Source organism: Lissotriton vulgaris, chromosome 1_1 (assembly GCF_964263255.1).
Source record: "Lissotriton vulgaris chromosome 1_1, aLisVul1.2, whole genome shotgun sequence".
In the NCBI taxonomy this organism is placed as follows: Eukaryota; Metazoa; Chordata; class Amphibia; order Caudata; family Salamandridae; genus Lissotriton; species Lissotriton vulgaris.
The window spans coordinates 1515025031-1515051948 of NC_141685.1; the positions used below are offsets into that span (position 1 = coordinate 1515025031).

The 26918-nt window shown below is 44.8% G+C and overlaps 1 protein-coding gene across 1 annotated transcript in view; it reads right to left on the reverse strand.

Moving 5' to 3' along the window:
• The window catches only part of SELENOO (selenoprotein O), a 197901-nt gene that overhangs the window by 86751 nt on the left and 84232 nt on the right, over nt 1-26918 (reverse strand). Inside the window, exon 4 of the mRNA XM_086967438.1 lies at nt 1959-2089. Within this exon, the coding sequence (XP_086823564.1) occupies nt 1959-2089 (131 nt within the window). The remainder of the gene's footprint in view (nt 1-1958; nt 2090-26918) is intronic.

A 26918-nucleotide genomic window follows, 5' to 3' on the forward strand; every position in this document is an offset into this window, starting at 1 on the left:
TGGACTCGGTTTGGAGTCGCTTGCTTCTCTCACCCCCAAGTCAACCCTGGATGACATGCCATCTATTTCCACCTCGATTCGGGCAATCAAGTACTCAGACTCCATGTCATCCACACGGTCTACAAAGCCTATGCAAATAGCATTGGGGAGAATCTCCTCAGATTTGTATCCTTCAGGGCATGAACTTTATTCCCAGTGTGTGGTTTTGTGGGGAAAATTAACATAATTACAATACCTGCTTACACTATAACCCAACAAGGCAGGCTTCTAAGTACTAAACAGACCTTCAGTTTCTCCAGCAACTTGTGCACACTTCAGGTGATGTCTTTGGCTTTGACAGGCTGCTATGCAGACACCAGCCCTTGTCACAACAGTCCTCTGAGTACTCTGCGGAGCAATCTCTTCATTGGGCATTAAACACTCGGAAATGGAAAAAAAGTGAGGTGGGCTGGATCCCACTTTTATACACATTTTCCAACTAGCTGATGGGGGATCTACTGAATAAGGTTTCAGAAACATTTTGTTTTCGTTCTCTGACCAAATGTACTTTGAGATATTCCTCACAAAGAACCTTTGTGCAATATGATGAAATAACGTGAGAGATATATGTACCTGGCTGTCATCAGCCTTTCTGAAGCAGTAATCCGAGGCTGACAAAAAGGGCAGGCATTACCTAGAAACTTCCATACCTTGAACAGAAGTTACAGTGTTACACTTCAACCATACCATCTTTCAAATGGCAGAGCTCAAGAGGAACTAATGAGCAGCCTTTTGCTAACAAGGTCCTCAATAAATTTCTAAAGGCAGCCCGATCTCCATCCTCCCTAGATTCAGTGTCTGGATGTTTAAACAGAATGCAGTAAATGCACTTCACTGTCCGGGAAAGTAGTATCACCCTGAATCTTCTGTGATCCTAAACTAGGGCCATCTAAAATGGATCACACCCGTCCCAATATTTAGATTCATACTACACACAAAATCCTACTACCATACATACGCTACACATTGACTGCATATGCACACATTGCTCTGTTCATCAGGAAAGTTACCTTTCCCTTAAAATAAAGAAAGAAAAGAAAAAAGCTTTGCACCAAGATTACCTCTCCCTGTTCAATTATTTAAGTGAGCAGAGGGCGGACAGACAGAAATGAAACTGCTGCAGAGCACCAGTGTGCATGCCGAAAGCCCACATTTTGGTTATGTCATCCACCCTTACAAATATAGTGGTATTTTACAGCAAAATAGAGTTGGGGTTGCTCATCTGCCTAGAGGATGGAAAAACAGCAATCTGCCCTCTCCCTCACAACGCAACATACAGCAAATTAAAGAAAGTGAAGTTAGTAGAAGGCATTTTTATTGCGAGTGCTGTTCACTGAACATGAATAAACCGAGAAGCTCAATTTTATTTGGAAATGTTTTTAAATTGATATTTTAAATGGATGAACAAAGATCTGAAGAAAATTCAAACTCCTAAAAGTGTTCCTATTGGTCCATTAATACTGCTCAGCAGTGGAAACTGTGGTTTATCTATAAAAAATAAATTAAAAAAAGGCAGTTCCTAAAACAAATCAACCATGCAAAAACGTTGATTCTGCTACACTAAGGATGTAATGCGTTTCTAAATTCAAGATTGATAATATTTGTTGTGTGTCACATTCCACAAAATAACACTGCAGCATAGATCACTTTAAAAACATTCATTTAGTTCTAGGTAAAAGAATATCACACAAGCACGGGTCAGAATGTATTTTAGAAGAAATTATACACATAGCCGGTTTACATTTGATGTTAGCAAGTCATGGTAAAAAGACAACGACGAAGAAGAAAAGAAAGCTGGTTTGTGAAACACAAATAATATTCCATCATAAAAAGAGACAGAAAAGAGATATTTAAGAAAAGTCATCTATATTTCATATAAAACATACTGTGCTATTAGATCATTACTAATCCATACTGACCTGTCCATAAAGCCAAAGGGGCCATAATCAATCGTAAGTCCTACTATGCTCATATTATCTGTATTGAGCACCCCGTGGCAAAATCCAACACACTGCCATTCTGCAACCAGCCTTGCTGTCCGTTGAGTGATCTGTGACAAAAAGACACCATCATTTTAATTCATTTATCTGGTTTACAAAAGCAACCAATAACAGTTGCTTACCCTACAGGATAGCACTAGTCAGTCCATATGCATGAACAACTTGGCAATGTTGTTTTAATACAAAATCCTGAGAAGGGGTATCATCAGGTACTTATCTCGGGGTGTGGGGGGGGGGGGGGGGGGGGCGAAGAGAGGCAAGAGAGACCTTTAGTCTACAGGAAGGGAGATAAACTCTCCCTAGTCAGATAACTACAACACAGCATGGTGCCCTCTGTCCAAATCTTTCTGTTGAATACAGGAGTTTTACTAAAAGTCATCCTGATATTAAAGAAAAAACGTGTATTTGTTTTTCTTTTGTTAGACCCTCACCCAGTATAGTAGTGGTCTCATCTGGGCCCTAAAAACCAGGATGGACTTGGCCATATTTTAGGGACTTTGAATACCTCAAATCAACCAAGGTTTCCAATTATTAGTGGTTGTTTGGGTATGGATATATATATTACCTACTGGCGGTCGCCAGTAGGTAGTTATAGTTAGGACCTAGTTTCCATAGGAAATCCGCAAAATTCTATTGGAAAAACTTTGGCGTTGGTTGATGAATCTTCGTGAATTTCTCAAAGAAGATGGCCCGCTCCGCTTCTTCCCTGAAAGTTTTGGGGGGATTCGTGAAGTGGGGGCTGAGAAAAAAGGGGGGTCCCAAAACGTGTTTTCCCCATGTTATTTTCCATAGGACGATTAGACACGGCTACAGCCCGAATGGCTGAACGGAATTACATGAAATTTGGCAAAATGGTAGAGTCTGTTTCGCAGATCGGCCTTTTGTTTAAATGGTGTAAATCCTTTCAGGAGTTGAGAAAATTAAGTTTAAAAAAATGTATATATCTATAGGCGCGCACCAATGCGTGCGCGAGCTGAATTCTGATTTGCTGTTGGACGTCCGTCAACATTTGAATAGGTCGAAATCAGGAAGTGTTGGGCGTCATCTTGTCTTTGAGGCAGAAGGGAGCTCCCAAAAAAAGGGGGAAACATGAGAGAGGGCCAGGGCGGAGACTCCCTGGCCCCCTAGGCCTTCTGAGAGGGTCCTGAAAGGACCCCAAAGGCGCCAAAATCATGTTTTTTCTCGAAAAATCGGGAGGTGCGCGCACGGTGCACGCTCCCCACGAGATAGAAGAGTTTTGAAAACTAAATTGGAGAACGTGAAAAGGAGGCAGGGTAGTCTCCCTGACCCCCTAGGCCTTCTCAGGGGGTCCCTGAAGGACCCGAAGGGCAAAAAGATTTATATTTTTTTATTTAAATAGTCGCGAGGTGCGCGCACGTTGCGCGCACCCTACAGCCACCATTTTGTGTAGTTTCAGAAGAGAGTGAAAAAAGAAAGAGGAGAACGTGGTGAAGGAGGCAGTGAAGAGACTCCCTGACCCCCTAGGCCTTCTCAGGGGGTCCCTGAAGGACCCCTAAAGGCCAAAAAAAGGTATTTTTTAAGGAAAGAAAATCACGAGGTGCGCGCACGGTGCAAGCACCCCAAGGCAAAAGTGAGAAAAAACAATAGTGGAGACGTGGTAAAGGAGGCAGTGAAGACACTCCCTGACCCCCTAGGCCTTCTTAGGGGGTCCCTGAAGTACCCCTGAAGGCCCACATTTTTTTACATTTTATTTTAAAAAAATTGAGTCCATGCGCGCACGCTGAAAAAATTACAAAAAAAAAAAAGATTAACAACAACTATGACTGCTATTTATTGATTCAAGTTGTAGACTATACATTTCAACTTGAAGCAAATCATAAAAAGTTGTTGTGCCACTGCATATTAATGGATACAGTTAATCCATTATAATATACAAAGGCAGTTTGTGAAAAATAAATATATATGAAATAAACAAAATAATACAATAATGAGCATGTTAAAAACTTTGCAAATTCACTGAAAAAACCATATGTTTCAGACCAGATATAGATAGAAATTAGCGTTTAAAAAACCTTGCAAATTTACTGAAAAAACTATAGGTTTCACACACGTTATAGTTAGGAATTAGCATTTAAAAAACCTTGCAAATTCACTGAAAAAACCATAGGTTTCACACACATTAGTTAGGAATTAGCGTTTAAAAAACCTTGCAAATTCACTGAAAAAACCATAGGTTTCACATATGTTATAGTTGGCTGGACATTTCACTCATACAAAACCTTTGAAATTCCCCCGTTATAGTTAATTCAGCTAACTATAACTGGCGCAACTGCAATGCACTGCTGATGACGGCACATATTACATCACTCATGACATGGTCACTGATATCTAGCCCAGGAAGAAGGAAGAAGGGGTTAAAATAATATATATATATATATATATATATATATATATATATATATATATATATACACACACACACACACACTCACTGATGGAAGAAATAATTGGGCACTACAAGTACCAGGAGGCCTGTTCAAGGTCACGCCCACCAGGGCGGGTACTATCTGAGACAAATGGGTGCTTTAAAAACAGCTGTATGTCACACTCTACTTCCGCCGCCTTTGAAGAAGTTAGAAAACGAAACGCGTCGGCGTTCTGCGGATTGAATTTCTGTGATGTGAATGAACTTTCCTTGCTGGGCATTGCAATAAATAATTGGTGGCTATTGAAAAAACCTGGTTGGGCTCTTCCACAGCAGGCGCTCCTTTTTGACTCAATATTTGGCGGCTTGTGTCTGAGCCGCGGAGGGGGCCCAGGCGCTGTTCATCAACGCTCCTGCCACTGCGCCAAGCGACGCCGTGTGTACAGGGACAGGTGCCGATTTGTTGCAAGTAAGAATGCCAGAGGGGATTTGTTCTTCGGCACCACCACCCACTGGGGGATTACTTAAAGTGAATTGACAGTGTTAATACAGCGACTCACTGAAGGAAGAAATAATTGGGCACTACAAGTACCAGGAGGCTTGTTCAAGGTCACGCCCACAAGGGTGGGTACTATCTGAGACAAATGGGTGCTTTAAAAACGGCTGTATGTCACACTCTACTTCCGCCGCCTTTGAAGAAGTTGGAAAACGAAACGCGTCGGCGCTCTGCGGATTGAATTTCTGTGATGTGAATGAACTTTCCTTGCTGGGCATTGCAATAAATAATTGGTGGCTATTGAAAAACCTGGTTGGGCTCTTCCACAACAGGCGCTCCTTTTTGAATATATATATATATATATATATATATATATATATATATATATATATATATATATATATATATATATCACAGAAAAAACCATAGGTTATAGACGATATATAGTTAGGAATTTGCATTTACAAAACCTTATTTTACTCACACAAAACCATTGAAATTCCATATATAGTTAGATGCGCTAACTATATATCGCGCACCCGCAATCCACTGCTGATGATGTCACATATTACATCATTCATGACATGGTTAGTGACATCACTGATGACATCTCAAATGACATCACTGATGACAACATCCAGTGACTGTATGTTTCTGTAAAGTTAAAATATGTCTTACATATTGAAGAATGAGTGGATGTATAAGTGTCTGGAAGAAGGATTTAGTAGGTGCATGACTGACTGTATGAGAGAATGATTAAATGTGTCTTAATGAGTGCATGGGTTAGTGACTAAACTATCTTAATTTGTGCATCATTATATCTGTTGTTCTACAAACTGCTGCATGTGTTGATCAGTAGCTATATGAGTAACTGTATGGGTTATTGATTGGTTGTCCAAGTATTTGTATGGGACACTGAGTGTGTGTGTGTATGGGTGGCTGGGAGGTGTGTGACTCTGTACCTAGATGTGTGAGTAGTTGATTCACTATATGTATGGGTTCAAAACTGCATGTGGAAACAGCTGTATGGGCGGTTGACTGTGCATGAGTGTATTGGTGAGTGAATGGATATCTCAGTGCTACATGTCAAAGTAAGTACATATGTAAAACACAGTACATGTGAGAGTTGACATATATAAATAACTGTGCATAAGAGCCAGTGAATGTGTGAGTGGCTGTATGGATCATTGTGAACATGTATCAGGGATTTTATAAGAGAGTAAATATGTGTTAGTATATGTTTGAATAAGTAAGGTGTGTATAACTGTATAGTTGAGAAAATGGAGGTGTGATTGATTTTTTGAATAACTGACTAGGTGTGTGAGTAACTCCATGGATGAGTGACAGTCTGTGACTGTCTGTTTACACTGATTGTATCTAAGGTTATATTAGAGTCTGAAGAGGTTCATGGTATTATCACATGAATGATATCATCAGTGATGTGATCAGTAATGTCAAATGAGATGTTATCAGTGATTTCATCAGTGATGTCATTTGAGATGTCATCAGTGATGTCATCAGTGATGTCACTAACCATGTCATGAATGATGTAATATGTGACATCATCAGCAGTGGATTGCGGGTGCGCGATATATAGTTAGCGCATCTAACTATATATGGAATTTCAATGGTTTTGTGTGAGTAAAATAAGGTTTTGTAAATGCAAATTCCTAACTATATATCGTCTATAACCTATGGTTTTTTCTGTGAATTTCAATGGTTTTTTAATAGCAAATATCAAAAGCTGTCAAATGTCAAGTATGTGATAGGTAAAAACTTTTTCGTGTTTATGCACGCTGATGTGCTTTGAACGCTGCCCCCCCCCTCCCCTCTTTTCTCTTAGTAGTACTCTCTTTGCAGATAGTGAAGGGTAGTTAATGCAGGCCTTTACCCCCGTTGTAATCCGTCGTGCCTGCTTGTCTCTCCATTTGATTGATTGTTATCCAAGCATTTACTGTTTTACAATTGATTCTCTTTGGTTCATTCTCTATTTACAAACAAGCACAAAGTCGCAATACTCTGTTTAGTCTTTGCAGATAGTGAAAAATCGTGTAAAAAAATAAAATTAATCGAGCAAAATCAGTAGGCCGCTAATTGGATCTCTTTTTGACCTCGCTAAAATAGAAATATTAGGAACAACCCTTCATGAGAAATACGAAAATAGTGAGATGAACTGAGCTCCACACAATGAGGGCTGCAAGACAGCTCGGCTCCGTCAACCCCCCCGCCCAAAATAACGACAAACCCTATGCAAATATTAAAAATATATACAACACACCAGCAAAGAAACAGGGTAAAACATTTTATTAAATAACTATTTACATAACTATTTTATACTTTTTATTGCCCGATCCGGCTAGCTCAATCGATCGAGCATGAAACTCATGCACTCTGATAGCAAGCGTTGCTACTGATGCTATGCAGACCAAAACTGGTTTTCAGTTTGTACATTTTTCTAGATTTTTCCATCCAAGGTTGGTTGAGTTTGTAGAACGATGGCTTCAGATTTTCAACATACGGTGTGGTGGCGCGGACTGGGAGGGGGCGCTTCGCTCCTGCCCCCTCCCCAAGTAAGATTTTCATACGTGAAAGTACGTTAATGGTTTTGGTCCCTGAGTTGCTTCGATGTCACTGCCATTCTCAAATGGCATAAGTTCTGGATGTTGGGTGCCATAGTTCAGAGTTCTGAGCAGCGCTTGTAACACTGTCTGAAGCTTATTTCCACCTACTGCAGCTTCACTATTCTCAAAGTAAGTGAGGGTCGTTTGTGGACCTGACTGCATTTGAAAACAATGTGATATGGTACCTCCCTAAACCGCTTGACGGAGGCCCCCGAGGGGCGGTGTGATGGCACGGACTCGGAGAAGACGCTTGGCTCCGACCCCCTCCCCAAGTCTTATAGCACCGGTTTAGCCTGAGATCGCCCCCGACATAGGCGGCCGGCTCCCGGGGTCCGGCGGAACTTTTTGCCTTTTGATGACTCTTCAATTCTGGACCTTGTCCCACAATCTGTTTGACCTGAAGACACGCTGTAGTGGGGCGCCCCTTTACCGTTTTAGTTGCCATTCCGCCCGCTTTTGCTACACTGTGCCTCTTCCGCCATTCAGCTGTTTACCGCCCGCTCTTGCGACTACAGCGTCTCGCTCACCATGTAGTTGAGTTGCTCCCGCTCTTGCGATGCAACGATAAGCGACTGCCACAGGACTCTCAAAATGGCGGCCGGCTCTTCAGATTTGGGCGTGGTCCACTAAAATGGCCCTGGGACACCTTGGAACTCGGACGCTTCCCTGATAGGGCTTGGGTCCCATTCTCGAAAGCGTCCCCTCAGCCGTGAAGATTCTACAAAAGTCTTGGGGGCCCCCCGACTCCCGCAGGCTTCTGGTGGGGAGCGGCTGCCATGTTTGCTCGTGGAATGGCCACGACGGACCTACGAGATGGTAGTGCTCTCATGCTGACGCCAGCTTTAGTCTGAAACATCCAGAAACACTGTAGACTACCAATTCGATCAGTTCCGGTAGCGCCCCAACATGACCCGGTAGAGAAGAACTTGCCCTCCCCTCTTTGACTGATGTTTCTTGTTGCCTGTCCCCTCTGTTGTCATTTAACAGAACTTTTTGGACTGCTGAAAGGGGTTGTGTTCCGAACGCTGATTGGTGGAGACATTTTGACTATATTCTTGACCTACGTTGTCGCGTAATGCGTTATATGACACGCCGCGTTAGCGCACCCGGAAGTGATCCGGGGCGCGGCGCGCAGCGCGTAACGTAAGCATAACAGGTCATGTGACTTGTTAATAAAACTTTTTATTGGTTCATTTTACTTTTGTTATTGTAATAATGAAAAGCTTGGTCATATGACCTAAAAAATACGCTTTTTATTGTTTTCGAACTTTTTTTTTTAAACATATATGTTATAATATTCCAGGCTAATGTACTTTCCCGGAAAATTTACAACTGTCCTGCAAGTAAAATATATTCCTTTTTCGAGAAAAAGGGCGTTTCTTCGTTCCATGACGGAGCCGTTGAGTAAAAGAGACTCGGCCTGCTGTCTTAGTCGCCGATACGCCTGATTATCAGATTCTTATCGATAACTTTATGTTGCAGGAGTGGAAAACACAACTGCCCTTGACCATTTATCTTTACTGCGTTCCTATGTATTATACCTTTTATCCGTCATGTAATTGGACTGCTTTATTTCACTTGCCTTTTACTGATTCGAAAACAGTGACTAAAAGTAAAAACTTTACCAATGTAAATACTACTACCATGTTTTGTTTTAAAAACCTTTATTGTGAAAATGTCAGTATACAAATACGGGCCTATAACCACGTGGGCCGGCCACGGAGCAAACTGAAATCGTATATGATGAGGAGACATTTACATTATAGAGGAACGTAACGAGCGGGCCATTAGGTTGCAAGAACTAAGGTGTCTAACAGTTGCGGAATTGGTGGACGTACATTTTGTAATTAAATTACGACAGGGCCAGTTACAAAAAAATTTTCTAGATATACATTTGCGGGCAAGTACCATGGGTGACGTTAATTCGAACTTTCAATACTACAGTAATCAATAACACATCAGAACTTAATATCAATAGGGATGTCAAAATATTCAATCAATTCTCGTCCCCGCCCGCCATGAGCATCAAAACTGCATTCATATCTCGTGATATCAAGGTTGTTCAACCAGTACACAACAAGGAGTTACGAGTCCCATTTATACCGGCGCCATTTTGGGCGAGGCCGGGCAGGTCCAAGATATAGTCAAAATGTCTCCACCAACCATCGGCCAGACCAGAACCCATTTCGGCCCTTTATGCTACAAGATGGTGTCTTCCATTCAGAAAATATTGTTGGCAGCATTTTGAAAGGAAAGATAAACAGCCGTTCTCCTAGTGAGTCTCACATTGTTACATTTAGGAAGAATGTTGAAGAGTAGTATGTGGAAAATCTGAAGCCATTTTTCTACAAACTCTCAATCAGCCTTGGATGGAAAAAAAATCCTGAAGAATGTACAAACTGAAAACCAATTTTTGTCTGTATAGCATCAACAGCAACGTTTGAGTCAGCTTTGTGTGAAGCCGCCATTTTGATTCAATCAATAACGTCCCCCTGCACACATTCAGGGACCTGGTCGTGTCTTCAGGTGAAACGGATTGTGGGACAAGAAGCAAAAAGGAAAAGGAAAAAAGTTCCGCCGGACCTCGGGAGCCGGCCGCCTATGTCATGTGCGATCTTTGGCCACACCAGGGCAATAGTGAAGCTGCAGCAGGTGCAAATAAGCTTCAGACAGTCTTACAAGCACTGCTCAGAACTCTCAACTATGGCACTCAACATCCAGGACTTGCCATTCGGATCTTGGCGCCTTGTGCTGGTTCCGACCTATTCACACATCGGTCCACTACTGACATCACCTCATAAGCCAACGGGGCACCCCACGCCGACTTTCGGCGCAGCATTGTAGGATGGCCACACCAGTGCGGCAACTTTCTGGACACCACCTCGGTGCCATCCGGATCTCGGCGCGTTCGAGTCACTGTACCGCAAAAGTGACCGGAACTCAGCTGGACACGCCGTCTTTCGGCGCAGCATTGTAGGATGGCCACACCAGTGCAGCAATTTGCTGGACACCACCTCGGTGCCATCCGGATCTCTGCGCGTTCGAGTCACTGTACCGCAAGAGTGACCGCAACTCAGCTGGACACGCCGTCTTTCGGCGCAGCATTGTAGGATGGCCACACCAGTGCGGCAACTTGCTGGACACCACCTCGGTGCCATCCGGATCTCGGCGCGTTGTGCTGCCTTCGGCCTACTGTAGCCGCAAGTGCGGACGCAACTCAGTTGGACGGCGAGTGAAACGCTAAGGGGCGCTCCACTGCAGCCGAGGAGCCTCCTTCTTGGGGGAGACGCACAGCCCCCACTGACTGACGCGACCTCACAGGCCAATGGGGCGCCCCACGCCGACTTTCGGCGCAGCATTGTAGGATAGCCACACCAGTGCAGCAACTTGCTGGACACTAACTCGGTGCCATCCGGATCTCGGCGCGTTGTGCTGCCTTCGGCCTATTCGCACATCGGTCCGCTACTGACGCCGCCTCACGTGCCAACGGATTTTCTACGCTTTTTGTAGCCCTATGCCGCATAACAGGTCATGTGACTTGTTTATAAAACTTTTCATTGGTTCATTTTACTTTTGGTTTCCTAAAGATAGAAGGCTTGGTCATATGACCTAAAAATAACACTTTTCATTGGTTTAGAAAATTTTTTTTTCCCAAACGATGAAAGCCCCACCTTGTTTCTGGATGATTCAGACTGAAGCTGGCGTCAGCAGGAGAGCACCACTATCTCGTGGCTCCGTCGTGGTCATTCCGCGAGCAATCATGGCAGCCGCTCCCCACCGGAAGCCTGCAGGAGTCGAGGGCCCCCAAGACTTTTGTAGAATCTTCACGGCTGAGGGGACGCTTTCGAGAATGGAGCCCAAGCCCTAGCAGGCAAGCGTCCGAGTTCCAAGGTGTCCCAGAGCCATTTTAGTGGACCAGGCCCAAAACCGAAGAGCCGTCCGCCATTTTAAGAGTCCTGTGGCAGCCGCCTATCGCTGCACTGCAAGAGTGGGCGGAAGTCAACAACATGGTGAGCGAGACGCTGTAGCCGCAAGAGCGGGCGCAACTCAGCTGGATGGCCGCCACCTGGGGAGGCCCGTTCACGCCGCCTCCCCCACGCCCCCCCCGGGCCGCCCCACGCCAATTTTCGGAGCAGCATTGTAGGATACCAAAACCAGTGCGGCAGTTTACTGGACATCACCTGGGTGCCATCCACATGTCAGCGCGTTCTGCTGCCTTGGGACTATTCGCACAACAGACCGCTACTGACGAGGCCTCCCCCCGCACCACCCGGGACGCCCCACGCTGTTTTTCTGAGCTGCATTGTAGGAAACCAAAAACCAGTGCGGCACCCAGGTGACATCACCTGGGTGCCGTCAAGAACTCAGCACGTTGTGCTGCCTTGGGACTATTCGCACAAAAGACAGCTTCTGACCATTGTTGTTTTTTTTTGTTAAAAAATGTTTAAATGTATTTACAGTTTTTGTTGCGTTCGTTATATTTAAAAGTTAATAAAGTTTTATAATCCTACTTTGTTGGAGTGCTATATATTTTTAAAAAATCGGGTGAATGGGACCTTGAATCGGGTTATTGTCATGTGTGGGCTTTGCAAGTGTACTGCTACAGGATCGAACATTTCAAACTCAAATGCATGTTCTTTTTCTTACCTTTCCGAAGCATGGAGCGCAATAGCAGGCAGAGAAAGGGTGATGCAAGTGTTGAACACTGCCTGGCCTGGCAAGTTGCTGGCAGTGCCCCCCCCCCCCCGCCCGCTCCTGAAAGAGGACACACACACCGCCGCCCCGAGTACTTCACAGATCTTTAAAAGACCATGCGCTTGTTCATGAGGCTAAAATGGTTTATCACCCCTTCTAGAACCCCTGCATCGACCCTCTGACGTTTCCTGGAAGAATTACCACGTAACACAATACCAAGCCCTGTCACCTGAAACCCCCGAGGAATCGTGGGGCATATTATCAAGGGGGTTTATCTCCGCATTTTTGGCTTTAAAAGCCAAGAAAGCGTAGATAAAATTATCTCCCTATTACCAAGCTGTCGCTAACACCAGTTAGTGACAGCTAAAAGGAGATAGCGACCATCTTGGGCCCCGCTTTGCATGTCAGTGATATTTATCACTAATGACATGCAAAGTGGGCGTGCCAAGATGTTAGCGACTGGAAACAGTCCCTAACATCGCTATCTCCTATTACCAACTTTTGGAGATATTCGCGCTAAGCGCGAATATCTCCAAAAGCTAACACCTGCCGTGAGCAGTTCTTAGCCATGTTATCCAATTTATTATATCATTAGAAATTACACAGCTTCTGCCTACAACCCTTGGGGCCGGCCGCAACATTCTCTCACTCATGCAGTGATATCTAAGTCACACAGCCCATGTGCCGTCAACCCGGGGGGTATGGCGGCGTTATAAATCAGTGTGCGCCATTGGTCGCGTTCAGGATGCGGATTCTTGTAGGTCCGATTTTTATTTTATATAACTTTAAACTGTATTTTCAAAATGTTCAAAAATATTTTTGCTAAGGAAAGAAACAATAAGGTCAGTGAGTTACATTACACTCGACTCCGTCCAGCACTAATAACACTTCTGTAATCTATACATTTCCACAGTCATGGCCGTTTGAGAAACAGTTTAGTCTGTCTTCTGGGCCGAGCTGTGGGACGTGAGGAGGCTCGCATATGTTTCCCCTAAAGTCGTTCCATCTTGACCACACTTCTCCCCATTTGCGGGGGCACCCTCTTGCTATATATAGTCCTTTCTTGCAGCATGCACCAATCCATGTCACTTTGCCAGAAATTCCCACGTTATAGTTAGTTGGACTCACTATAACTTGCGCGTGCAATGCACTGCTGATGACGTCACATATTACATCACTCATGACATGGTCAGTGACATCACTCATGACATCACTGATGACACCATCCAGTAAATGTGTGTCTTTCTGAAAAATAAATTTGTTTTATATATGTAAAAGTTGATTGAAGAATAAATGTTTAAATAAGTGTCTAAATGGATGTTTTTTTTAATAAAAATTGATTAGTTAACTGGCTTATTAAGTGTTTCTTAGTGAATACATATATTAGTGAGTAATGTTTACATATTTATATATATGTATTAGTGTTTCACTTTGTGTATAAGTGGCTGCATGGGTTGGTGAGTAGGTACATGTGTAGGTATATGGGTTATTAGATTTTTTTTAGTATCAGTATGAGTGTTTGTATGGTTTGGTGGGGGTATTACTTATCACATAGATGCATGAATGATTCACTCTCTCTTTGTATGTGTTTTGAAGACAGCATATGTGCAGGACTGTATGGGTGGATGAGTGTGTATATGTGTGTGTTAGTGAGTGAATGACTGTCTCACTAGTGTCTTTATCAGTAACTACATATGTTTTAATCTAGTATATGTGAGTATTGATGTATATAAGTGAGTATATGTGAGAGTGAGACATTGAAAGAGTTCCTGTTGAACAAGTTACTTACCTTCGGTAACGCTTTTTCTGGTAGATACTATATCTGCCTGTGGATTCCTCACCTTGTGAATATCCCCCTTGCGCCAGCAACATTGGGAAATTCTTTTTCATAGCCTCGCGCCGACGTGGATAGGACGTCATAGAGACACGGCTCCGCTCGCGACTCCGCTGACGTCACAGACGCCTATAACAGGCCCACGCCGGCGTGATGACATCAGTTCCGCCTTTTTTCCGTGCCATCGAGGCACACGGACGGACCAATGACAGTAGATATAAACAAAGCATACACAGTATACAATAGTCAAGGCAAAACACACAGTGTAAAGCAAATGCAGGAAGCAAATGAAACATTACCTTGACATCAAAATAAATATACATTACAGTACAATAACTCTGGCATAGAAGAGTGGACAACGGGGAGGCGGGTGGGTCAGTGAGGAATCCACAGGCAGATATAGTATCTACCAGAAAAAGCGTTACCGAAGGTAAGTAACTTGTTCTTCTGATAGATACATCTGCCGTGTGGATTCCTCCCCTTGTGAATAGAGTCCCACAGCAGTCCCCACTCCCGGAGGAGGGTGTCCACTCTTCTAAACCAGGAAATCCTGAAGGACAGAGCGCGCAAAGTGGCCGTCCCTCCTGACTTCCGTATCCAAGCAGTAATGCTTTGCGAAAGTATGGAGGGAAGACCAGGTAGCCGCCCTACAAATGTCCTCCACAGGAACACCTCTAGCCAAAGCAGAGGTAGATGACTTAGCTCTAGTGGAATGAGCTCTAATACCCTCCGGAGGCTCCTTACCGGCCAAAGAGTAGCAGATCTTTATGCACAGAACGATCCATCTCGATAAAGTCTTTTTATGGACCGCTCTTCCCTTCTTGCAGCCAGCAAAGCCAATGAAGAGTTGATCGTCCAAGCGACAGTCTCTAGTTCTGTCCAAATAAAAAGACACCGCCCTCTTAGGGTCCAGACGGTGCAACCTCTCCTCCTCCTTGGAAGGGTGTGGGGGAGGATAAAAGGTAGGGAGGGTAATGGATTGACCAAGGTGGAAAGGAGTCACCACCTTAGGAAGAAAAGCAGCCCTGGTCCTTAGAACCATCCGATCAGCATGTATGGTCAGGAACGGGGGCTTGGAACTAAGAGCTTGAAGCTCACTCACCCTCCTTGCCGAGGTAATTGCAACTAGGAAAACTGCCTTAAAGGTTAAAAGCCTCATAGGACATTTATGAAGAGTCTCAAAGGGAGAGCCCATCAGAAAAGTCAGAACAAGATTCAAGTCCCACTGAGGTACAATAAAAGGGGTAGGAGGAAACTTATTTACAAGACCCTTCAAAAATCTCAAGACAACAGGTGACTTAAAAAGAGAGGGCTGATCAGGCAAACAAATAAAAGCTGACAGTGCCAAAAGATAGCCCTTAACTGTGGCAACTGCCAGCCCCTGTTGAGCCAAAGAGAGAGCAAACCGGAGCACATCTGATAAATGGGCTCTCAACGGGTCAATATCATTCTCACCACACCAAACAACAAACCTAGACCATCTATAAGAATAGACAGTCTTAGTGGAGTCACGTCTAGCAGACAAAATGACATCACCACATCAGGTGTGAGAGAATAGGAAATCAGGTTGCCCCGTTCAATCTCCAGGCATGAAGGTGCAATGTCTGGAGGTGGGGGTGTAGAACCTGCCCCTCCATCTGAGAGAGGAGGTCTGCCCTGACAGGGAGACGGAGCGGCGGGTGAGAGGAGAGGTGGAGTAGATCTGTATACCACACCCTTCTTGGCCAATCCGGGGCGACCAATGTAACTTGGGCCCGGTCTTGGCGAATTTTCCTCAGAACCCGAGGAATCAAGGGTATGGGAGGAAACGCGTAAAGGAGTTGATTTCCCCAACTCAACTGAAACGCGTCCCCCAAGGCTCCTTGCATCGGATACTGGAGACTGCAGAATGACGGGCAGTGAGCATTCTCGCGAGTGGCAAACAGGTCCACCCGAGGGGTCCCCCACGTTCGAAAGATGTGACGAACCACCTCTGGATGAAGCCTCCACTCGTGGTCGGCAGAGAACTGCCGGCTGAGACTGTCCGCACGTACGTTCAGAACTCCGGCCAGATGATTTGCCATCAGGCAAATCTGGTGGTCCTGAACCCAGGACCAGAGACGCAGAGCCTCTCTGCAGAGACACTGCGACCCCACTCCTCCCTGCTTGTTGATGTACCACACCGCGGTCGTGTTGTCCGTCAGGACTTGGATCGACTGACCGCGAAGGGAAGGGAGTAAGGCCTTGAGCGCCAAACGTATCGCCCGCAACTCTAGAAGGTTGATGTGAAGCAACCTTTCCTCTGGAGACCAAAGACCCTTGACCTCCAGATCCCCCAGATGAGCACCCCACCCTAGAGTGGATGCATCCGTAATCACCGTGGCCACCGATGGAGGTAGATGGAAAGGCTTCCCTTGCGACAGGTTGCCTTCCACGCTCCACCAAGACAGATCCGCTGCAGTTTCTCTGGAGATCTTCACCGACTCCCCGAGATCTACGTTGTGCTGATACCACTGCCTGCGGAGACACCACTGGAGTGCCCTCATGTGCCAGCGTGCATGGTTGACCAGGAGAATGCAAGAAGCCATCAGACCGAGCAGGCAAAGGACCTTCAGGACTGGAACGACCGCTCCAGGGTAAAACAAAGGAATCATTTCCTGTATGTCGCGAATCCTTTGAGGAGGAGGGAATGCACGACAAACAGTAGTGTCCAGTACGGCACCTATGAACAGGTTGCGCTGGGAGGGCACCAGGTGAGACTTGGGTACATTTATCGAAAAACCCAACCTGAACAACAACTGAGTTGTCTCCTGCAGATGATGGAGCACCTTCTCCGATGACTCCGTTTTGATCAGCCAGTCGTCTAGATACGGAAACACAGGTATCCCCGATCTCCTGAGATGAGCTGCCACCACCGCCATCACCTTGGTGAAGACTCGAGGCGCAGTAGTAAGACCAAACGGAAGGACCGCAAACTGGTAGTGCTGCGACCCAACCGTGAAACGGAGATACTTCCTGTGCGACTTCAGGATTGGGATGTGGAAATACGCATCCTGCAAGTCGAGCGGCACCATCCAGTCTCCTTCCATCAACGCTTGAAGAACCTGAACAAGGGTGAGCATCTTGAATTTCTCCTGCTTCAGATAGAGATTCAAGATCCTGAGGTCCAGGATAGGACGAAGCCTGCCATCCCTCTTGGGGATCAGGAAATACCGGGAGTAGCATCCCTGACCCCTTTCCTGCTCTGGGACCACCTCTATCGCACCCTTTCGTAACAGAGTTAGAACCTCCTCCTGCAGAAGAGACAGATGTTCCTGGGTGCAAAAACCTTGACCAGGAGGGTAAACAGGGGGGAATTCCCGAAAGGGAAGGGCATACCCATTTTCTACAAGATTGAGAACCCAAAGATCTGACGTAACCGATTCCCAATCCTGTAGAAAATGGGTAAGCCGACCCCCAACCGGACCCACATGATCCTGAATAGCGGATCTAGGGCTGCTTTTCTGCGGCAGGGGGGTTGGAAGAGGTGGAGGAAGAGGAGGGCTGACGTCCACGAGGATGCGCTCTTTGCTTTCCCCTGTACGATCTGTACATAGAATTTTGCTGCTGCTGCTGCTGCTGTTGGCCTTGCCGGAAATTCCGAATGGAGCGACCAAAGCCCCTGAACCTTCTGCCGGAAGAAGCGCCCCTGATCTGGAGGCCCAAGGACTTCGCTGTTGCCCTGCAATCCTTGAACCGCTCAAGAGCAGTATCCGCCTTTTTCCCCAAAGAGACCGGAGCCATCAAAGGGGAGATACGTAAGGAGTCCATCAGGGCATGAACATACCTCCCCATTAGGCATGTGGCATTAGTTGACTTTAAGGCCATACTAGCCGATGAAAAGGTCTTTTTTGCCACCTGGTCCTGTTTCTTTGCCTCCTTCTCACAAGGAACCTGCGGAAAGGCACTAAGACTCTTCTTTGAACAGGCAGCCCGAATGACCAGGCTCTCCGGCGAAGGATGTGAAGAGAGAAAAGCCGGGTCCTCAGGGGCAGCCCTGTACCTCCTTGCAACACTCTTTGATACCGCAGGAGCAGACAAAGGTTTCTTCCAGACTTCCATAATAGGATCAGTCAAGGCATCATTGAATGGAGGTAAAGGCTCAACCACCGAATTTGGAGAATGCAAGACTTCTGTGAGGAGGTTAGACTTGAACTCCACTGTAGGCAGAGTCAATTGAAGAAGCTCAGCAGCTTTTCTCATAACCAGATGGTAAGGCTGGATATCCTTAGATGGAGCACCTGAGCCTGAGGGCAACTCCCACTCTGGAGAGAAATCAAGGGTCCCAGAATCCGCCAATTCCTCAAAACAGCTCTCCTCTAGCTCACCTTCTTCAACGTCAGACTGAGAGCCCATATAACTCTGCTCCTCCAGAAGGCGTTGTGCTTCTCTTCTGGATCTCTCCTTTACACGCCTCGTAGCCGGATCCTCCAGCGGCTTCGACGGATTCGGGGCCGGCGCCGATATCGAATCCGACGGCACAGAAGAATGCCCTCGAGGATGAACAGGAGCAGGAGACGCCGGAATCGGCGTCGACGACTTCGGCAGAGCCGGGAATTGCCAATGCGGCGTCGGAGCCGGCACGTAAGGCATAAACGGAGCCGGAGGATAGGAGTGAGGAACTCCCAGGCTGAAAGCCAAAAGGACCCAAAGGTGCGCCAGAGGGGTACCACGCCCTTGAGAAGACACCATACATTGCGTTAAGAAACGCTGAAGGGTCCTGGCCTGGAGCAGGAAAGGGCGGCTGAAAACCATCAGGCTGGTCCTGAGGAGGGTTCGAATCCGGCTCATCAGCAGGCGCAGGAACCACATCCTCACGGGCCTCTTCCTCTTCTCGGGCCGGGGACGGCGCCGGAGACGGATTCGGGACCGGTGAAGTATTCGGAGCCGGAGATGGAGACCGCCCACGAGAACCAGAAGGCGAGGCCTCACCTTCATGCTCGGAGACTTCGAGGGTAACCACCTTCGAATGTACCTTCTTCGGTGACCTCGACCTCGAGCCCGACTCCTTACCAGAGCAACGTCGGGACTCATGCCTCCTCTTCTTGTGCTTCTTCTTCGACTTCGAAACATGATCCGACGCCGACTTCGAAGACGACCTCTCTCGAGAAGCAGACCTCGCCCTCGCCCTGGACTTCGACCTCGCCCTTCGAGAACGAGACCTCGACGACTTCTCCTTTCCAGCTTTCACCTTCGCAACCAGAAGTTTGGCTTCTCTCTCCCTCAGGGCCTTCGGATTCATCTTCCGACATGAAGAACAATCCTCCACATCATGGTCGGAACTCAAGCACCAGATGCAGTCTTCATGGGGGTCGGTAATGGACATCATTTTACCACACTCCCTGCAGGGCTTGAAGCCGGTCTTCTTAGATGACATTTTCGAAGAAACAGGATACAGAGAAGCAGAATTAACCAACAAAATGGCAGCAATGTACCAGTAGGCTACAGAGATTCCAGATAACCGTTAGCGTCGACGACGCGGAAAAAAGGGAACTGATGTCATCACGCCGGCGTGGGCCTGTTATAGGCGTCGGTGACGTCAGCGGAGTCGCGAGCGGAGCCGTGTCTCTGTGACGTCCTATCCACGTCGGCGCGAGGCTACGAAAAAGAATTTCCGAATGTTGCTGGCGCAAGGGGGATATTCACAAGGTGAGGAATCCACACGGCAGATGTATCTATCAGAATAAATAATTATGTGTTTCTATAAGTGATTGTTTAAGAGAGTAAGTATGTTATTCATCACGGAGACATGGGGGGATGACTCCTCTGGCCCAGATTTTAGAGTGGCCACTCCAACAAACTACTGCGTAAGCAGACTAGATAGACCTAAAAGAAAAGGTGGAGGTATAGCTGTTATTTATAAAGATCATTTTAAAAAGTTACAATTGTGGAACCCAACTTCACTGAGTGTGAGGCTTTTTCTTTCACCATTGGCCTTTCTGACAAACATTCATTCAAAGGCATGTTAATTTACCGCCCTCCCGGGTATAGGTCAAAATTCCTCACGAATATTGGTAATCTAATTGAGGCCTCAGTAGGATCTCCAGATTTCACTTTATTGGGAGATTTCAACTTTCATCTCGAAATAATAGATGACCCAGACACCTCGCTCTTAATCAATGACTTGGCTGAAGCGGGTTTCCTGCAAATTGTTAAACAACCCACACACCAAGCGGGACATACCTTAGATGGACTATTCACCAGCAATCCTCAAATATCTGTCTCTAAGGTAATCCCACTTACTTGGACGGATCATGCAGCCGTCTCTTTCTCCATAAAAACCATTCCCCGCACCTCTCCCAATACTTCTCCCTCTCCTGTCTCCTTCAGAGACTGGAAAAATATTAATACTGACCACCTCGCAGAGATGATGCTAAGCAGCACCATCCCTAACGAACAGGATCCTACATTAGCGTCCACTCACTATTTGAGCAATTTAAACACTGCTTGTAATAAGTTAGCCCCGATCAAAACCTCTTATCGCTGTAGAAAGCTTCCCCCGGCCCCTTGGTTCACGGAACCCCTACGACTGCAAAGACAACATTGCATGAACCTGGAAAGGCAATGGCGCCGCCACTACAGTCCTATTGACAAAACTGCCTACAAAAACTCTCTCTCCAAATACAAAAAAACTTATCACTTTGGAAAAAACATGCTATTATACTTCCCAAATTAATCAGTCAAAAAACTCTACAAGAGAACTATTTCAGACAGTCACTCATCTATCCAACCCGCCTGCCCCACGCTCAGATGGATCACAGTCTCTCTCGGATTCGCTAGCAACATTCTTTGAAAACAAAGTCAGTGCTATCTTTTCAACCTTTTCCCGTTCCCCTTCCTCCTCCACACCCATTGCACCTTCTTTTAACAAGGCACCAACTTTTTCTGCCTTCGAACCCACTACGCAGGAACATATCAAACTTCTTGTTGCTCGCACCAAATCGGGGTCACCAGCTGACCCTTGCCCTCCCGCTATCCTTAATCTCATCCCGGAAGCTATCTCCCCTGCTCTGACTATCATCTGCAATGCAATGTTTTCATCTGGGATATATCCATCGGTTTGGAAGGAGGCCATAATTAAACCACTTTTAAAAAAGCCCACATTAGATCCTCTCCTTCCCGCCAGCTATAGACCAATTGCTTGCCTTCCTTTCCCTGCCAAAATTTTCGAAAAAATTATGAATACACAAATTTCTAAATTCATAAACGAAAACAATTTACTCGATGATACCCAATTCGGGTTTAGACAGGGTCATGGAACAGAGACAGCACTACTTAAAGCAACAGATGAGATAAGGATCACAATGGATAAGGGAGGAGCCGCGGTACTAATACTCTTGGACCTCTCCGCAGCCTTTGACACGGTCGATCATGCCACCTTGATCGACCGTGTCTCAGCCATAGGAATAAAAAACAAAGCCGAGGAACTTCTTGCCTCATTTCTGGCTAACCGTCCTCAGACGGTGAAGATGGGCAACTACATCTCCCAGACGTTCTCTCTCCCTTGTGGAGTACCTCAGGGCTCCTCGCTAAGTCCGACACTTTTTAACATCTATGTGTCGGACTTAGCGAGGGTTATAAAATCCTATGGAATCGCCCTTACAACCTACGCGGATGACACGCAATTGGCGTTATCCATATTTAACGATGGTATAACGGTTGCGGCTAACTTCCAAGAGGGAATGAGGGCAATAAGTTCCTGGATGTCATCAAACTGTCTTAAATTAAACTCTGACAAGACAGAGGTGATGACATTCGGGAAACTGGAACCTATCTGGTCCCCCCAATGGTGGCCACCTGAGATGGGAATGCCTCCTCTAAAGGTGACCAAGGTACGTAATTTAGGAGTCATATTTGACAACAAACTGACTTTCCACCAACATGCCAACTCGGTGGTCTCCTCATCTTTTTACATCTTAAAGAGGATTAAAAAACTAATTCCGTACCTACCTCCTTCTGCGGGCAAAACGTTAATCAGTACTCTGGTCTTCTCTAGAACAGATTACTGTAACGCCCTTCTGCTGAATGCCCAAAAAAAAGGTCCTCAACAGACTGCAGATGGTCAAAAATGCTTCGGCCAGGACCTTACTAAACATCCCCAAGTTTGCATCCATCTCTCCGTATATTCGACAGTTGCACTCGCTCCCAGTGAGGAACCGGACTAAATTTAAGGCTTTATGCATCGCCTACAAAGCCATCAACAATCTAGGCCCACTATATGTAAAAAAAGCATTCTGCCCGGTCGAATACTCAAGAACTTTACGTTCTTCATCGGCCCATTTGCTAAAGGTTCCTCGGACAAGAAGGGCCAATTGGGGAGACAGATGCTTTACCACCTCAACAGCCAAACTTTGGAATACTCTACCCCTCCATATCAAAACGGCTCCCACACTGATTAACTTCAGAAAAAAACTCAAAACATGGTTGTTCTCAATATAATTTTTTTTATTTACTACAGTGAGAGTTCTGTTATCTCAGCGCCGAGACACCCATCTGGGTATTTGCGCGCTTTAAAAATCGCATAAAATAAATAAATAAATATGTGTACGTTTCCTTAGAAGTAAGGTGGTATTGTGTGTATAGCTGTATATGCAGATAAATGGATGTTCAATAGTTTACTTGCATGTGTGAGAGTAACTTTTGTATGACTGTCTGTGTGTAACAGGATGTATAGGTGAATCACTACATATGATGAGGTGAATGAGTGGATGTGTATATAGATGGTGGAATTATTGAATTGGTTGTTGTAACTGGTATGGGTATCTCCATTTTTTAGAAAATTTTAATTTCTATTTTTCAATATGTGTTTCATGGGTTACATTACAGTGAAAGGAAGTCTGTCACTCTGCCAAGGATGGTGTCATCAGTGATGTCATGAGTGATGTCACTGACCATGTCATGAGTGATGTAATATGTGACGTCATCAGCAGTGCATTGCACGCGCAAGTTATAGTAAGTCCAACTAACTAGAACGCGGGAATTTCAATGGTTTTATGCGAGTAAAACTTCTTGCTAACTATAACTGGTGTGAAACCTATGGTTTTTTCAGTGAATTTAATAGGTTTTTTAAATGCTAATTCCTAACTATAACTGGTGTGAAACCTATGGTTTTTTCAGTAAATTTCATAGGTTTTTTAAATGCTAATTTTTAACTATATATAGGGCCTCAAACCTCTGAAATGTAATATTTTTTATAATGAATCCTATACTGTATACTTATATAATAATATTTTACATTTTTTTTGCCTTGGTGCGCTCCCGGTGCGCACCCCGGTGTGTGCACCGGAAAGCGCAGTTTTTCGGAGCGCTATTGCTGCGAACGAAAACATAATCGTGACGTATCGCGTAGCCGCGTCCGCGTGACACGCACAGCGTAAGCGCACCCGGAAGCACTCGAGCGAATACGATCGCGCAACGTAAACATTTGACGCGCTTACGCGACGCGACCCGGGGCGCGTCGCGTAAGCGCGTCGGGTCATGTGACCTGAAAATAACACTTTATTGGTTCAGGACAGTTTTTTTTTTTCAAATGATGAAAGACCCCACCTTTTTTCCTTATTCTGACTTTGTCCTTTGACTGAGGAAGACCTGTTTGAACATCTTTGATATATATTTTGTACTTTAAAATGGCTACAGTAGCAGCAACAGCTGGAGCATCTGCACCACCACCACCACCAAGAGGACCACCACAACATTACATTGGTGGTCAAGAAGAGGAGGAGGAGGAGGGGAGAAGGTGGCTGCAAGAAGACAATACCCCATACAAGCCAAGGCAGCACATTGTATGGGAGTTTTTTTCTATACCAGAGGGCAAGAAGAAAGTCAATGCGCCCAAGGTGACTTGCCTAATCTGTGGCATGGAACTTTCAAGGGGGAACCCTAACAAAAAATATTCTTTTGGGAATAATACCATGATTAGACACATGCAGCGCAAGCATCCGAACAACTATTCTGCTGCAGAGATGAGAGAACTGGCCAGTAACCCTCCCCAATCTTCAACCACCACCTCCAAAAGAAAGCAACCCACTCCATCGGGACCACAGACAAGGGAGACGATCCCTTGCATACAACCACGGTTTGGGGAATTCAGAATTACATGTATTTTTTGTGGTAAGATCATCTCCTATGGTGAACAGAGCATAAAGCTCATCCTCCTTGCTGGTGACAACCACAATTGCCCCAAAAAACCCTAATTTTTTCCTGTTTATTTTTTGCTCCAGTTGAGCCATTTTCAATTCCCTGTTTTTTGTTTCTCCCCATAAAAATAACAAAAAAAATATACAATAGTTCATAAAAGCCGAAAAAAGTACAAAATGTTCAAAAAACATTAAAAAAATCATAAAACAACAAAAAGAAGAAAAAAAACAGTTCTTTTTAGAACGACCTCCAATTTATAAAAAAAAGGCTACATTTTTTAAAAACTGTCATTCTTTTTTCCCCATGGTACGCTCCCTGGTGCGCGTACCGGGCGCTCCCCCTGCACAATTCGAAAAAAAAAATGTTTTGCCCCGCGGGGCCCTTTTATGGCCCCCACATCAAACCTAGGGGATCAGGGGGGGGTCTGCTCTGCCCCCTTATGGTCATTTCCCCCTTTGTTTTTGCCTCCTTTTGTGTCTCGATCTTACCGAGACACAAGATGGCGGCCGCTCCGGAGGGTTTCGAATGTTTACAGACACCCGAGAGCCAATCAGCTTTCCGCGCGCAAGTCGCATAGCGCGCCCCGGTGCGCGTACCGGTGCGCGGCCATAGATATATATATTTTTTTGAACCTAAATTACTCAAAATCCACTGGAGCACATATCTTGAGACATAGCAAAGGCACATCGGGCTACCAGTCCCTACAATTTTGACAAGTTTGGTGGAAATCCATTCAGCCGTTCGGGCTAAAAGTGAGGTTGACCGCCCTATGGAAATTAACATGGGGGAAAACACGTTTTGGACCCCCCTTTTATCTTGGCCCCCGCTTGACGAATCCCCCCCCCAAACTTTCAGGGAAGGACCAAAGCGCCGCGAGGCAAATTTGAGGAAATTTTCAGGCAGATTCCTCAACCGGCGCCAAAGTTATTCCCAATAGAATGTTGAGATTTTGCATTGAAAAAAATCCTAAAAAAAAAAAATATATATATATATATATATATATATATATATATATATATATATACACACATATACATATATATATATATATATATATATATATACATACATATATACATATATATATATACATATATATATATAGATCTAGATATTGAAACACATATATAATTTTGCAGACTGGTTATTTTAAGAATCAAACCAACCGTTTTGTTGTTGTGCAATACAATGTGACGACACCTTTTTAATGTTAAGGTATAATTTACTCACACAAATATATTGAGGCAAAAGTGTGTTGAACTATTAATTGCCCACATGGGCAAAACACTGGAGTGTTAATATTGCGGTATGGTTTATCAGCAAAATCAAATTGAAATCGAACCGTGTTTGCATAGCGAGTATGTTTGTTTAAAAAAACATTTACAAAGATCGCTGCGTATATTGTAAATTTTTTACAATAGTATCCGTGTAATGGTGATGCGAACTACGAGTCTGTTTTTTAACGTGTAGTTTCAGAGTAACCTTAATGATTGTTTAAAATGGCCGCTTTCCGGTACTTAACTGTCCAGTGAGCAAGACTGCTTGTCAGTCGAAACGCGTTTGGCAGCGGCAAGATAAAATAAAAAAAGATTGTTTATACCGTACACAGCATCGTCATTTTGAAAATAATTTCTTGAGACTCAGCTCGAGGAGTCTTTCCAGACGACGCAACTCTCGGTCAGGAGTGGCTGTAGATGCTCGAGTAACATGAGAAAATATATATATATATATATATCTATCTATCTATCTCACCTCCCAAGTAGAAAGACTACCAGTGACGAGACTTTGTGCAGACCAAAGTATTTATTTTATGTCGCCCTCGGACGAGTTTCGCCTGACCAGCACCATGTCATGAATGATGTAATATGTGACATCATCAGCAGTGGATTGCGGGTGCGCGATATATAGTTATTGCAACTAACTATATATGCGAATTTCTATGGTTTTGTGCGAGTAAATTAAGGTTTTGTAAATGCTAATCCCTAACTATATATGGTCTATAACCTATGGTTTTTTCAGTGAATTTTCAAGGTTTTGTAAATGCTAATTCCTAACTATATATGGTCTATAACCTATGGTTTTTTCAGTGAATTTCAATGGTTTTTTAATAGCAAATATCAAAAGCTGTCAAATGTCAAGTACGTGATAGGTAAAAACATTTTCGTGTTTATGCACGCTGATGTGCTTTGAACGCTGCCCCCCCTCCCCTCCCCCCCTCTTTTCTCTTAGTACTCTCTCTTTGCAGATAGTGGAGGGTAGTTAACGCAGGCCTTTGCCCCCGTTGTAATCCGTCGTGCCTGCTTCTCTCTCTATTTGATTGATTGTTATCCAAGCATTTACTGTTTTAGAATTGGTTCTCTTTGGTTCATTCTCTATTTACAAACAAGCACAGAGTCGCAATACTCTGTTTAGTCTTTGCAGATAGTGAAAAATCGTTTAAAAAAACAAAAGGAATCGAGCAAAATCAGTAGGCCACTAATGGGATCTCTTTTTGACCTCGCTAAAATAGAAACATTAAGAACAACCCCTCATGAGAAATACGAAACTAGTGAGATGAACTTAGCTCCACACCATGATGGCTGCAAGACAGCTCGGCTCCGCCACCCACCCCACCCAAAATAACGACAAACCCTATGCAAATATTATAAATATATACAACACACCAGCAAAGTAACAGGGTAAAACATTTTAT